Raw genomic sequence first — 12,844 nt, forward strand, 5'->3', positions numbered from 1 at the left:
ATAAATAATCAAGGAAACTGTAGGTGTATTTTTCATTAATTAATGTATTTACTTATCTGTTTTATTTTATTTAAAATAACGTCATTTGATAATAACAATATAAAGTCAGCTCTACATAAATGTGACCATGAATTTGTTGAAATCAATTTTAAGATTAAACGCTTTCAAATTCCACAATATAACTTGCATTGAGGAAAATAAAGATCCCCCCCCCCCCCCCCAACAAAAAAAAAACACACAACGGTACACTTCCGGGTTGAGTCTGTCCTGAGCGGTGTGTGTGTGTGTGTGTGTGTGTTGTTGTTATTACATTTGCTGACTCTACACATCTGTCAGAGAAGAAGAGTTGAATTCTCCAGACACGGAAGAGACAACATGGCGACAACCATCAGCACCCAACGGGGACAGGTACACACTCTGCGCGCTGTGCTGACACACAGACACACACACACACAGCGACACACAGTGAGGCGGAACTAGCCAGTCTGTAGTTGAACAACATCTGTGATAGTTAGCTAACTTCAGTCATTGAACAGCACAGCGGCCTGTAGCACTGTAGTTAGCCTCCTCTGTCAGTGGCGATATGAAACGAGCTAATGGAGTTAGCTGCGGATTAAAGCTGTTGTAACGCTTTGTTGACGTTTAACACCCGAGCCTCATTCTTAAGAAAGGCTTCCTGACATGATCTCAGCCACTGTGTCTCACTTGTGTGAGGGTAGAAGTGGAGAACAAACACTGGAGTATATATGGTTCGCCAGGTCTCTAAAGATTCTGAAACCAAACTGCAATATTAATGTTCAATCTCTTATCAAGGCACAGGACGCCTGAACTGCAACACCTCCACTCGCTGCCATCACTGTGTGGAACTTCAGTGTCTAGCCTAGAGCTGGGCAATTATAACATATCAATAATTGGTGCCGTGTAGTTTTCATCAATAGCAATATAACGATAGTCCAATATTGATATAGTGCTTATGCATTGTACAAGTACAGCAAGGAGGTATAACGCATAATTGGTCTAAGTTAGATTCATAAAATGCCTTTTTTATCAGCTGTGTGTCATTCTCTGCTCATAAAGAAGATTTTAAAACTGCAACCTTTACTCGGGAGCTAAAATTAGACAATTATCCATATTGATTGATTCATTTTTAAAATCTGTGCAGGGAGGGGTTTTGGTGACGTTCACAGCTGAAGTTGTCTGTGTGCAGTGTTTCTTCGGCCTGTTGTTCAGGGTCCTTGAGGTTTCCCTGATGAAGTGTTCCTCACAGCGGTCACATGATGTCCTGTCTCGGAGATAAAGCACTGATCTTGTGTTAAATGTTTGAGGCAAACGTTGATTCCTTGCGACTTGAGGACCCGGCCATGTAACAGCTGAGATATACTTGTAAAGAACAACAAGCTTGTATGATATGTCGTGTGATAAATCAGTTGTCATTAGTATGGTTGCAAAGGGGTGGAAACTTTCCGGAAACTTTCCAAGGGAATATTAAGCACGGGAATTTTGGGAATTTTGAAAAAAAAAAAAACTATGCAAATTAAACGCTGAGCAATAAAAACATCATTCAAAACTCTATTTTAAAGATGAATGGAATGCAGCACAAGCTGCACGTTGAGTTTCAACCCTCCACTGTGCATTCTTCCATCACATATCACACGGTCAGTCCAAAGGTCCCTCAGATCCTCTAGCAAAGGTTTTCTGCACGTGCCACGATCACGGCTCAAGCAGAAAGGTGATAGGGCCTTTGCTGTCGCCGCCACGTCTGTGGAACCTGCTCCCTCAGGACATTAGATCCGCCCCCTCCATTTCTGCCCTCAAGTCTGGGCTAAAAACCCACTTTTACTCCCTGGCCTTCCTTTCCCCCTAACTGTTATTGAATGTTATTGCACTTTGTATTGGATTTTAGGACTTATGGTCAATTTGTATTGTTATATTGCATTATTTGCCTTTTATTGTCATTGTATAGCACCGTATTGTTATATTGTATTATTTGCCTTTTATTGTCATTGTACAGCACTTTGGTCAGTTTTATGCTGTATTTAAATGTGCTCTATAAATAAAACTTACTTACTAACTTACTTACTTACTTACATACACAGATAACTCCCAGCATGCTTCACTCTACAGCAGGGCTATTGAGGCCTGCTGTAGAGTGCAGGACTAGTCAGGTAAGTTTCAATGATATTACTGGGGAAAATATATTAGCATGCTGATTGAGGATTGTTCATCTAGCCTATTTCCATGATAATTTATCCATCAATTGTAAAATATTTTTACAGACTATTCCAATTGTTTGGCTAACTATTTATATCTCTGGCATTGCATGAGTATTTTTTTACAAACTTTTTTCTCATCTTATTCTAAAGAACAATGCCACGTGCACTATCTCATGTGTGGAGACATTTCACCCCATCCAATGTAGAAGGAAAGGCTGTGTACATTTGCAAATACTGTGCAAAGACCTATGTTAAGAATGACACAACGATGCCGAAGCATATAGTCAAGTGTCCAAAGTTTCCTCAGGGCTCAAATCAGCCTATGACACAACAAAATGTTTATATTTATGTCTGTATATGACAAGGTAAATACAGTTAGTATAAATTACCCACAACATTTCCAGTTTATTCCCATTAATTCCCGTTAATTCCCGTTAATTCCCTTATATTCCCGTATATTCCCGTTAATTCCCGTTAATTCCCATGGAAAGTTTCCAACTTTGAAAATTCCCGGAATTTTGCAACCCTAGTCATTAGTCTACTTTGCTTTCAGGGGGAACTGAACATTTGAAAACACTGTTTTGTTTGCTATCTTCATCATTATCATAATATTCTGCAATGAAGGAAGGAAAGACGGCTCTAGCGAGCCAGTTGATGTGTTAACATTTTGACATGGTTTAATCTGGTGCTATATTATTTTAAGTTCTAGATATATAACAGTTTTTTTTTGAACATTTGGTAATACTTTGAGTCCTCACCACTGATCTAATTCATCTGTCAGTTAAAGGTTCAGTGTGTACGTTTTAGTTGAAAGGGATCTTTTGGCAGAAATTGAATAAAACATTTTTCTAGTGATGTTTTCACTAGTGTGTTTAATCTAAATTGTATGAATTTACATCGGGAGCGGGTCCTCTCTACGGAGGCGGCCATGTTTTGTACTGGAGCCCAAACTGGACGAACTAAACACCTTTTGAACTAAAGGCAGCCACACATTCTCCTTCATGTTTAGAAAGGGAGGGTGAGGTGAGGGGTATTCAGCTGCAACATGCGATTTCATCACTAGATGTCACTAGATCCAACACACTGACCCATTCAAACTAATGCAGTCTACTACAACATCACTACCTTTTATAAGGGTTATAATATATATAATATTATATATATAGGGTTTTAAATCTGTTTTACAGGATGGAGATTGTTGTGCTGATGAAACTACATTGCATTATATAATCAAGGGTTTCTGTTATTTAGCTGAAACTCATAATGAACATGTATTACACAAACTGCTGTCTCACAACTGACCCTAAAGTAGAGTCGACAGTTTAAACACAACTTGAACGATGGAGTCATTAGGGTTGTTGTATCAGTGCAATAATGTAAGTTAAGAATTCACTGGCAACTGAGTGTCTGTTGGCATCCAACTAGATAATGAAGATGTATTAAGGGCCATACTATTCAGGAATGCAGTCCTTTTGAACACTGATGTGCTGCAGAGACACAGGTCACACACTCACACTCCTCCCTCTGTGCAGTACGTCACAGCAGCAGCCACAAAATGCTCACTGTATATTAAACCGTGTTAGTTGATCTATTCCAGACCAGTTTTTCATGAATAAATCCAGACATCTAAGAGCATCCAGTGATTCAGTCAACAAGCCTTGATGACATTCACATGACTTCAAGAGGGCGACTATTAGCCATGACATAAGATGAATATTAGATCCTCATGATGATCACAAGATTTTAATGATTTGTGTTATTTATGATTTCGACAGTCAGTTTCCTCAGGATTTTAGCTCTTTGTTACTTTTTAAGATTAAAACTACAATCACACATAGTAGTGAACATATCTGTCGATAAAATAGAAAAATAGGTTCACCAAATTCTAAAAAACAATAATTAATTTTATTGGAAATAATCTGTTGTTTTACTGTCCTTGTGCTCACATTCTCACTCTGAATGCCGGTATGTTAACAAGTGTGTATGGATGTATGTGTTCAGGTGTATATTGGGGAGCTTCCCCAGGATTTCCTGCGCATCACTCCTACCCAGCAGCAGCAGCAGGTCCAGCTGGACGCCCAGGCAGCCAGACAGTTGCAGTATGGAGGGTCAATAGGCACCGTGGGGAGACTCAGCATCACTGTGGTTCAGGTAAATACAGCTTGGCTCGACTGTTCGGAATTCAACTGGACATCATTTGAATATTTGTTTCAGTGTGGATAATATACAGTATTTAAATGATTTTACTGCATATTATGAATGACACTACTTTTTATTCTCATTCTGTCCAATCATCACACTTTTTGGCCGCACCATTTGAAAATCATTTGACTTTGCAAGCATCAAGGGTTAGTTTTTGGTTGCATATGATAACACCTGGTGGCTGGGGTGTGTTGAAGACACTCTGCCCAGCACTGGAGCATTCTCCTGGACCCTGATAGACTTGGGATGCACCAACTAATTATTTGAGGTTCATTACCACTGCAGTTATGTAAGTGTAGTTTTGCAATGCTTACGCAACAACTAACACATTCATCTTGTGTGTTATCATTGCCTCATGCTTTTTTTTAGCTTTTGAACATTTTTAATAATGTAGTCGCACTCCGTTATATAAACTAACCTCAACCAAGATTAGCAAAAAGATTTCCCAGCTGTGTTACGTCGATGAGAATAACTAGCATAATTTTAGCTGGCTGTCAACAAGTCAACCTGGAGAAATTAAGTAAGGGATGATGATACCCAAAAAAGTTGTACATTGTTCTTGATGTGGAAGACAATTAAGCTCTTTAAGAGGCTCTAAGTAGGCTACAGCCTCAGTGCATCTGCAAAGTCCTTAAAGTTGCATTGTGTAGAATTAGTTTTTTCCAGTCTGGGCGACTACAAGAAACATGGTGGCCTCCATAGAGAGGACCACCCTGATGTCATTATAAAGTTGTTAAATATAAGGGGCCCATTCTAGAGTAAAGAAAACAACAATTTGCATAATTTAGATCAAACACACTTGTGAAAATATCACTAGGATTATTCAATACCCCTTTCACTTAATTCTTACACACTGGACCTTTAAATATTAAAGCACATTATGACATTATGCATGTCTCTTGATGAAAAGCTGGTGGCCAAATAAATTCAGCTCCATGATCTTATGCCAAGGCCCAATCCCATTTCACCCCTTGGCCCTACCCCTACCTCTTTTCGAGGGTTATCTTGCCCCATGAAACGGTGTCACAAGGGTTATTGGTCGAAATCTTACCCTAAGAATTGGGACAGCCCTTCAAGAAGCCATTACATCATCAGTAGTCGTCGCGAAAACCCGACATGTCATCATCAGTTGTCATCAATGTAAACAGACGAGACAGTTTTACCGGGGATGTCATTGCAATAACATTGTTTAGATCTTAACTAAACCAATTTTATTGTCTGCAGTTACTAAAGTGACAAACCTATAATAGCCAAATAACTTCTATGCTAATGTAGGTGATCAATGACATTTGAAATTGAAAAGCTTGGATGCTCGGCATTATTTCACCTATAAATCAAAAGCTCACAGCTTCAGGCTACTAGCGGTGGTCTGTACTTGCAAACCTTTTTTTAAAGATTTTTTTGAAAAAATGATCATAATACATAGAAATTATATTATACTAAGATATTAAATTCATTATTTTAATTTTTAAATCCTTAGTAATGGAGAAATTGCTACATTTGCGGGTCTCGCTCCCAGCTTGCCGGTGATTCGCATTTCATTTTGGGTACCCCTTGGTTTGAAGTGTTGGTCTGAACAATCTTTGTCTGGGGGCTGTACGGCCCTAGCATTTTGCCCTAGCGTCCGTCCAAACAGTTATTGGGACAGCCTACCCTTACACGTGAATGTGCAAAATGGGGAAGGGCTAGGGCCAAGTGCTGAACTGGGAACTTGATGTTCCTGTCCTTACTTGCAGTCATCAGCATCTGCATTTATTTTATAATTGCAAACGAACATCTGTGTAACAAGTGTAAGGTCATGAAAGAAGTTTTGAATCAGTAGGTTACTGGACTGGTTGTAGTTTACTTCTTAGATAACCATGAACCATGTGTGAAAGACTGAGAACCTTCACAGACATCTTTCAAGTTATTAAGGGTTTATCTACACTTTTCAGCCAATTAGAATAAGGAGTTATCAGTAGCCATCATGTAAGCCATGTTAAGAAATATATATATATTTTTAGTTATTCTTTTTTTCTAAGTACAAGTAAATTAAGTAAATCAGAACTGAAACCATGTACAATTGCAAAGTAATGCACAAACTCTCCATTACAAATTTGTGCCACTATCTACTGAATCTGTGAGAAAACCCGGCTGAGCTGTGACTGTAGCCACCTTCATCACTAATTGAAGCCACAATGTTTGTTTTGCTGCACAGGCCAAACTTGCTAAGAACTATGGTATGACACGGATGGATCCGTACTGCCGGGTCCGACTGGGATATGCAGTCTATGAAACACCAACCGCTCACAACGGAGCCAAGAACCCACGCTGGAACAAGGTGATCCAGTGCACAGTGCCACCTGGGGTGGACTCCTTCTATCTGGAGATCTTCGATGAGGTGAGGAGATGGGGAGGATGATCTGAACTGCTAAACACAAAATACGACACCACTGAGTAGACCCATGTGCAATATCACAAAAATGTGAATTGATTCAAACAGTTGTATTACTTTGTGAAAGTGGGAAAATACAACCTTTGTGCAGCACCAGTGATCACTCATCTAACTTCAAATTAAAGCTAATTGCATGCATTACATAATTCTTTTATGGATACAATTTTATATATATATATAATATTTTTATATATAAAATAAAACCTCACCAAAGAAAACCACAGCATCCTCAGGTTTGGCCTGGATTGTGTACAATGCATTGTGCTAGGGAACAAGAAACCAGATTGTAAGGCTTCATAAAGATTGAAAAGATATAAAGCCCTGAACATGACATTAAACAAAGCTGCAGCAGTGGGCTGAACTACGGCTGCACGATTTATTGAATATTTATCGTCATCGTAGGGCTGGGCCATATGGGAAAAAATCGTATCACGATAAATTTCTTCATATCAGTCGATATATATATATATATATATATATATATATATATATATATATATATATATATATATATATATATATAGCGATATAAATCAAACAACCAGAAAAAACCTTTTTTGCACATTTGGGTTTATGTACAGTGTTTTTTTAATGCGCAAAAAACAGATTATGACCTTCTTGCACAATCATCCTGTGCCACTGCACTATACTTATAACATTTAATACAAAGCACTACAATGGAAAGGTGTTTTTGATTCTTAGCATTTTTCAAATTTCCCCGCTGTGTTTTATAAAATAAAGTTTGATCTTATCTGATCTTAAATCAGCACCATTGCTCTGAGGCCCATTACTCCACTGGTCAACAACAGATTCTGCTTCTCTGATTTCAGATTTTTTCTGTCAGTGATCTGATGTAGTTTCTAGTCTGTGGTAACGTGTTATTGCTGATGTTTTGTCCAGAGAGCATTCTCCATGGATGACAGGATAGCATGGACTCATGTCACCATCCCTGAAGGCCTAAGGGAGGGCAACGTGGTGGATGAGTGGTTCAGCCTCAGTGGCAGGCAGGGCGACGACAAGGAGGGCATGATCAACCTCGTGATGTCTTTTGCTGTGAGTGTTTTTACACACACCCCATGAAACAGTCTGAAAAGTGTTTGATATGATCTTGATTTTGGGGTTCTCTCTCTCTCTCTCTCTCTCTCTCTCTCTCTCTCTCTCTCTCTCTCTCTCTCTCTCTCTCTCTCTCTCTCTCTCTCTCTCTCTCTCTCTCTCTTCCCCCCCCATAAGGTAAACTGGTTCACAATAATGTTTCAAAGAATCTTCACTTTAGGTTAAACTGAACTAATAACATATATCTAATTGCAAAAATAATGTGAATTTCAGCTTGTTGCACACTAAGTCTATGTGAAGGAAAACCTGCTTTATGTCTATGATCTATTGACCATCATTCAGATGTATGAGATCTTAGAGGTTTTGATGGTGTTGGATATCATGTGGTAACACAATGTTATGTCTGTGCCAGTCGTTACCAGCAGGGATGATGACTCAGCCTGTTGTCCTGATGCCCTCTGTGTATCAGCAAGGAGTGGGATATGTGCCCATCGCAGGTCAGACACACACACATACACCGGGTCACATGCATTCCCCCGTTGTTGACACAGGTTTTGACGCACGCACACATACACACGCACACACACACACATGTTTGTGCTTCTATCTTATTGAGGAAACTCATTGTCATAATGCATTCCCTAGCCCCTTAGGCAAACTAAATGCCTTACCCTAACCCTTAACCTTGCCTTAACCTAATTTTAACCCTAAAACCAAGTCTTAACCCCCAAACAGTCCATTAAAGGGGGGGGGGGCACAAAGTGAGGACCAGAGCGCACACACACACCCACACCCACACATCCACACTGAAATGTCATCTGTGGAGGAGCTTTGTCTTGTTTGAGAAAACCCTAATGATGCCACAGTGATAGCATCAACATCAGGCCGAAAGACCATGTTACAATACTTCTTCTTAGTTCATTAATTACACTAACATAAAATAATAATATAATACAATTTATAAATGATTTCTAAACCTTTCATCTGTAACACTCTTAAACCTGCAGTGTGTGTCCTGTGTTGCTAGGAGTGCCTACAGTCTACAACCAGGGTATGGTGCCCATGGCAATGCCAGGGGCCATGCCAGGGGCCATGCCAGCCATTGGGGGCCAGGGGCCGGTTTGCAGTGAGGAGGACCTGAAGGCTCTGCAGGACATGTTTCCCAACCTGGATAAGGAGGTGGTTCGCACAGTGCTTGACGCACAGCAGGGCAACAAGGACGCTGCCATCAACTCCCTGCTGCAGATGGCTGAGGAACTCTAACAGTAGAACACAGGCTCAAGACGGACATCCCACACACACATACACGTATATATGCATGCAGCCCTCACACACAAGTAAACACACACAAACACACACACACAAACACACCACATAGGCTCACCCACAAACCGCAGCCATATCTGAATTCCCACCAGCTGATAGCCACAGAGATCTGTTTCTCCCTCCGTCGACTCCTTCTAGACCTGAGAGTACATGAAGCCTGGGCTGTCTCTGCTAACACACCGCTGAGTCACTGGATCCTCAAACCATCTGGACTGTTTTCACCTTTACTTTGAAGAAGTCTAATTTTAAAGTGATATAGCAGATTCAGTGTATTTGGGAAATTCTTTAGACAGGATTGTATTACAGCAGAGAGCTAAATATTGAACCGGCAGTAGTGTGAATTGATGGGTATTGAAAATCCCACCAACACAAATCATTTTGTATTTCTCATTTGTTTCAGTGTCACAATCTCTCACTGTATCCAGAGTAACCCAGTTGATTTGCACAGATTCCATCTTATGTTTATGTTGATTTTGTCGTTAATGCTGTGTGGAGAACATGCTTGTAGTAACCTTAGGTAAAATGCTTTTGTTTCATATTTACCTGTAAAATGTTTGGTGCATTTAAAATCTGATAAATTATTATGAAAGTATTTAATTATTTAGAATTCTCCATGGTGACGAGAGAATCGAAAATAAACAGATGACCTAAGAAATTTGAGGAACCGAAGAATATAACCACTGAACACCACATCAATCTGAGTCATCTTTTAAGGTTCCGTTGTAAAGTTTGGGTGTCACCCATTTTCTGTCAGTGAAGTGTGAAACACTTGATATTATAAACTAATATCCTGTAGAGTCACTTTTTTTAAGTCAGTGTAAAGATGCTGTGTGAGCATGAGAAGAATGACATCACTTAGAAGCTCAGCAGGATTCAGAGACCTGAAAGGATTCAAACCATTGTGGACTAAGATGATGTGACCAGACTTCCATGAATTGTGCCCCCATTTTTCATGTTCCACAGACCCTGACCCTTGATGTTTTTGATGACCCCCCTCCCACAACACCCTCATGTAAAAGCTTGCAAGACTAAAGAACAACAGCAGTTTGTAACGCCTCATGCTTCAAATGCTTAGTTTCATCACAGTATCTGTATGTGTTCTTAAAGCTTTCTATTCACACTTGTGGGTTTCAAGGTCTTGTTGATGTGTTGTCTGCCAAAGTTTTCATGCTTGTGACTTTTCACGTGGTTCCAAAACAATCACTGCTGAGATTCTTAAAGGTGTCATTGTTTTGTGTCTTGTCCTTCTGTTTATTTCCAAGACACATTTAAACTGCATATTTAAAACCACTTATTTAAGACATACAATAAGAGCATGTAGTGCAGGTGTTTAGTCTTTGCTTGACAGCCTGAGAACTGTGAAGCTGGATCATGTTGTCAGCTGTGGGAGTTGAAAGTCTTTCTACGATGTTTCCTTAGGTTGATGTTAGCTTGAGCCTGACTTTTACCCTCAATGTTTCTATTTGCTTTGAACATGCAGATGTTTTGTGTGCTCTTTGTTGTTTATCATTTGACAAGGGTAAATGAAAATGTCGAAACAAGTGGTCATATTGCAGGAATATAATTTTAATAACTCATCCAAGAAATCCTCAGATGAAGAAAGGGAACAGCAAAGTAGCCCCTTAGGCTATAAATACAAATAAGTGTGACAAAAAGATAGAGAAGATTTAAGGTTTAGATTTGTCAGTTGTCCAGTGTCCGGCAGGATCCAGTAAGTGATCAGCGCCTCCTGCGACGCTGTGGTTTGTTAGTCGTCCCAGACACACACTCTGCTGGTCTGCACTGACACGCTTCCACATGCACGTAGGTGTGCGGGACCTTAGAGCCGTTGTCGCAGTTCAGTTCCACCTGTTTCTGACTGGTTTTGAACTCCTGGCAACACTCACACTTGTGCATCATCGTGTTGGCTTCTGCAGAATACCTGCACAGACACACACACATCCAGTGATTACAGCTTATTCAACAGTCATTTGAATATAAAGGGTTCTTCATTTTACTCAAATCATGTGGCCTTGTTAATTTAAATCTTACATCCATGTTGGATGTCATATATATATTTTTTTTTTACTATTTTGTGTCTTTCAAAAATACATGACAGATTTGACCATTTGGTGTCTTTAGTATTAGTGTTGTACTACTAGACTGGTATTCTCAGTGATACACTAATTGGTTATAGTATGTTGCAGACTACAATTGCCAGTGAGGAAAAATAGTGAAGAAAAAACGTCTTAAACTACATTCAACAAAAATCTATCGGCCCAGTTCAGGCCAGGAGCCTCCATATTAGCCCAGTAAAATGGAAGAGAAATTGGCAGCTTTTCAAAGATGTCTTATCGTCTCCTTTGGAAATGAAAGCACAGAAATAAATGTTTAAAGTTTAAGTTATACTTTTTTCTACTAATGTACCTACATTATTGTTTAATGATGTCAGTTTAGCTTAGTCTGCTCTTTGTTGTAAGTAAAGATTGTTGCCCAGCTCTGATGCTGATGATGAAACCACAGGTGTTGTGCAGTAGTGCTGTGCTTCAGACACCTTGAAAGGCATATTGTGTGAGATTTGGGTGAAAGGGATCTATTGGTAGAAATTGAAAGTTAAATAATCATAGTGATGTTTTCGCTAGTGTGTAATTATTTTTGTTCTTTTCTCTAGAATGAGTCCTTTTTATTTAAATACATTATATCTACATCAGGAGAGGGTCCTCTCTACAGAGGCCGCCATGTTTTCTACAGTAGTCCCAACTTGACAAACTAAACACCCTTTGAGTTGTTATGACAACTGAAGGCTACCACAGGTTCTCTGTCATGTTTGGAAGGGGAAGTTGAGGTGAGGGGTAATCAGCTGCAACAAGCAATTGAACCACTAGATGTCACTAAATTCTACACACTGAACCTTTAATTTTGTACTTCAATAGACTCACGTTGACATGCTTCCACAGTGCCCGCCGCAGTACGTCATGTTAACAGGCTGTGGGCTCTCACATTTTCCCACCTTGATGACCACCTTATTACTCAGGACCTCACATACATTCTTGGGTTTGCCTGGAACATGTAGCAAACCGTTAGACTATCACAATAATACATGACACAGCGTTCTCCTCCAACGTCAACTTTTCATCCTTTATCTTTCAAATACTGGAACTCCGCTAACTTACAGGCTTTGCAACATCCATTGGCGTAAGTTGTCTCGGTGCCCTGGGAAGAGGAAGGTGTGTGTTAGACATGGACAGTATGTGGTGAGGCAGTTGGATGGATATCATCTGCAATGGTTTGACAAACTCACAGGTTCACAATCCAGGGGGTTAAAGTAAGGACAAGGTGTGATAATCTTGCTGGTAACAAGCTGTCCATTGATCTTCTCACAGGTGTAGTGCTTACACTTGTCTTCAGGTGACTGATAAGTCTGGTTGATCTGCACCAAAAGAGCAGAGATTAGTAAAAGTTCAACTAAGTCACAGATCATGTTTACAACTGTCATGTTCTGAAATAGAGTTACTCTTATTTTACAATCAATAAATATCAAACATTTTAATTGGTAAGAATAACTCTATTCTCACAACTTACATCCTCTTTCTTGTATACTTGGATAATGGGAATGTGAGTTAAGGCTCACACAGCT

At 39.6% G+C, this 12,844-nt stretch overlaps 2 protein-coding genes across 2 annotated transcripts in view; one reads left to right on the forward strand and one right to left on the reverse strand.

The window, feature by feature from the left end:
* Positions 1-278: 278 nt before the first annotated feature.
* tollip (toll interacting protein) lies at positions 279-10,461 on the forward strand. The gene is made up of 6 exons (XM_061067908.1): positions 279-408; positions 4,215-4,364; positions 6,613-6,795; positions 7,750-7,902; positions 8,315-8,399; positions 8,930-10,461. Exons 1-6 carry the CDS (start codon positions 376-378, stop codon positions 9,163-9,165), a joined length of 840 nt encoding a protein of 279 aa, XP_060923891.1. The 5' UTR covers positions 279-375; the 3' UTR covers positions 9,166-10,461.
* Positions 10,462-10,947: 486 nt separating this feature from the next.
* Positions 10,948-12,844, reverse strand: part of LOC132998173 (mucin-5B-like) — a 47,450-nt gene continuing 45,553 nt past the window's right edge. The window contains exons 44-48 of the mRNA XM_061067671.1: positions 12,790-12,806; positions 12,509-12,637; positions 12,381-12,420; positions 12,147-12,267; positions 10,948-11,149 (exon numbers count right to left, since the gene is read on the reverse strand). Of these exons, the coding sequence (XP_060923654.1) occupies positions 10,948-11,149; positions 12,147-12,267; positions 12,381-12,420; positions 12,509-12,637; positions 12,790-12,806 (509 nt within the window). The remainder of the gene's footprint in view (positions 11,150-12,146; positions 12,268-12,380; positions 12,421-12,508; positions 12,638-12,789; positions 12,807-12,844) is intronic.

The sequence above is a fragment of the Limanda limanda genome, chromosome 3, assembly GCF_963576545.1.
Source record: "Limanda limanda chromosome 3, fLimLim1.1, whole genome shotgun sequence".
NCBI classification, from domain to species: Eukaryota; Metazoa; Chordata; class Actinopteri; order Pleuronectiformes; family Pleuronectidae; genus Limanda; species Limanda limanda.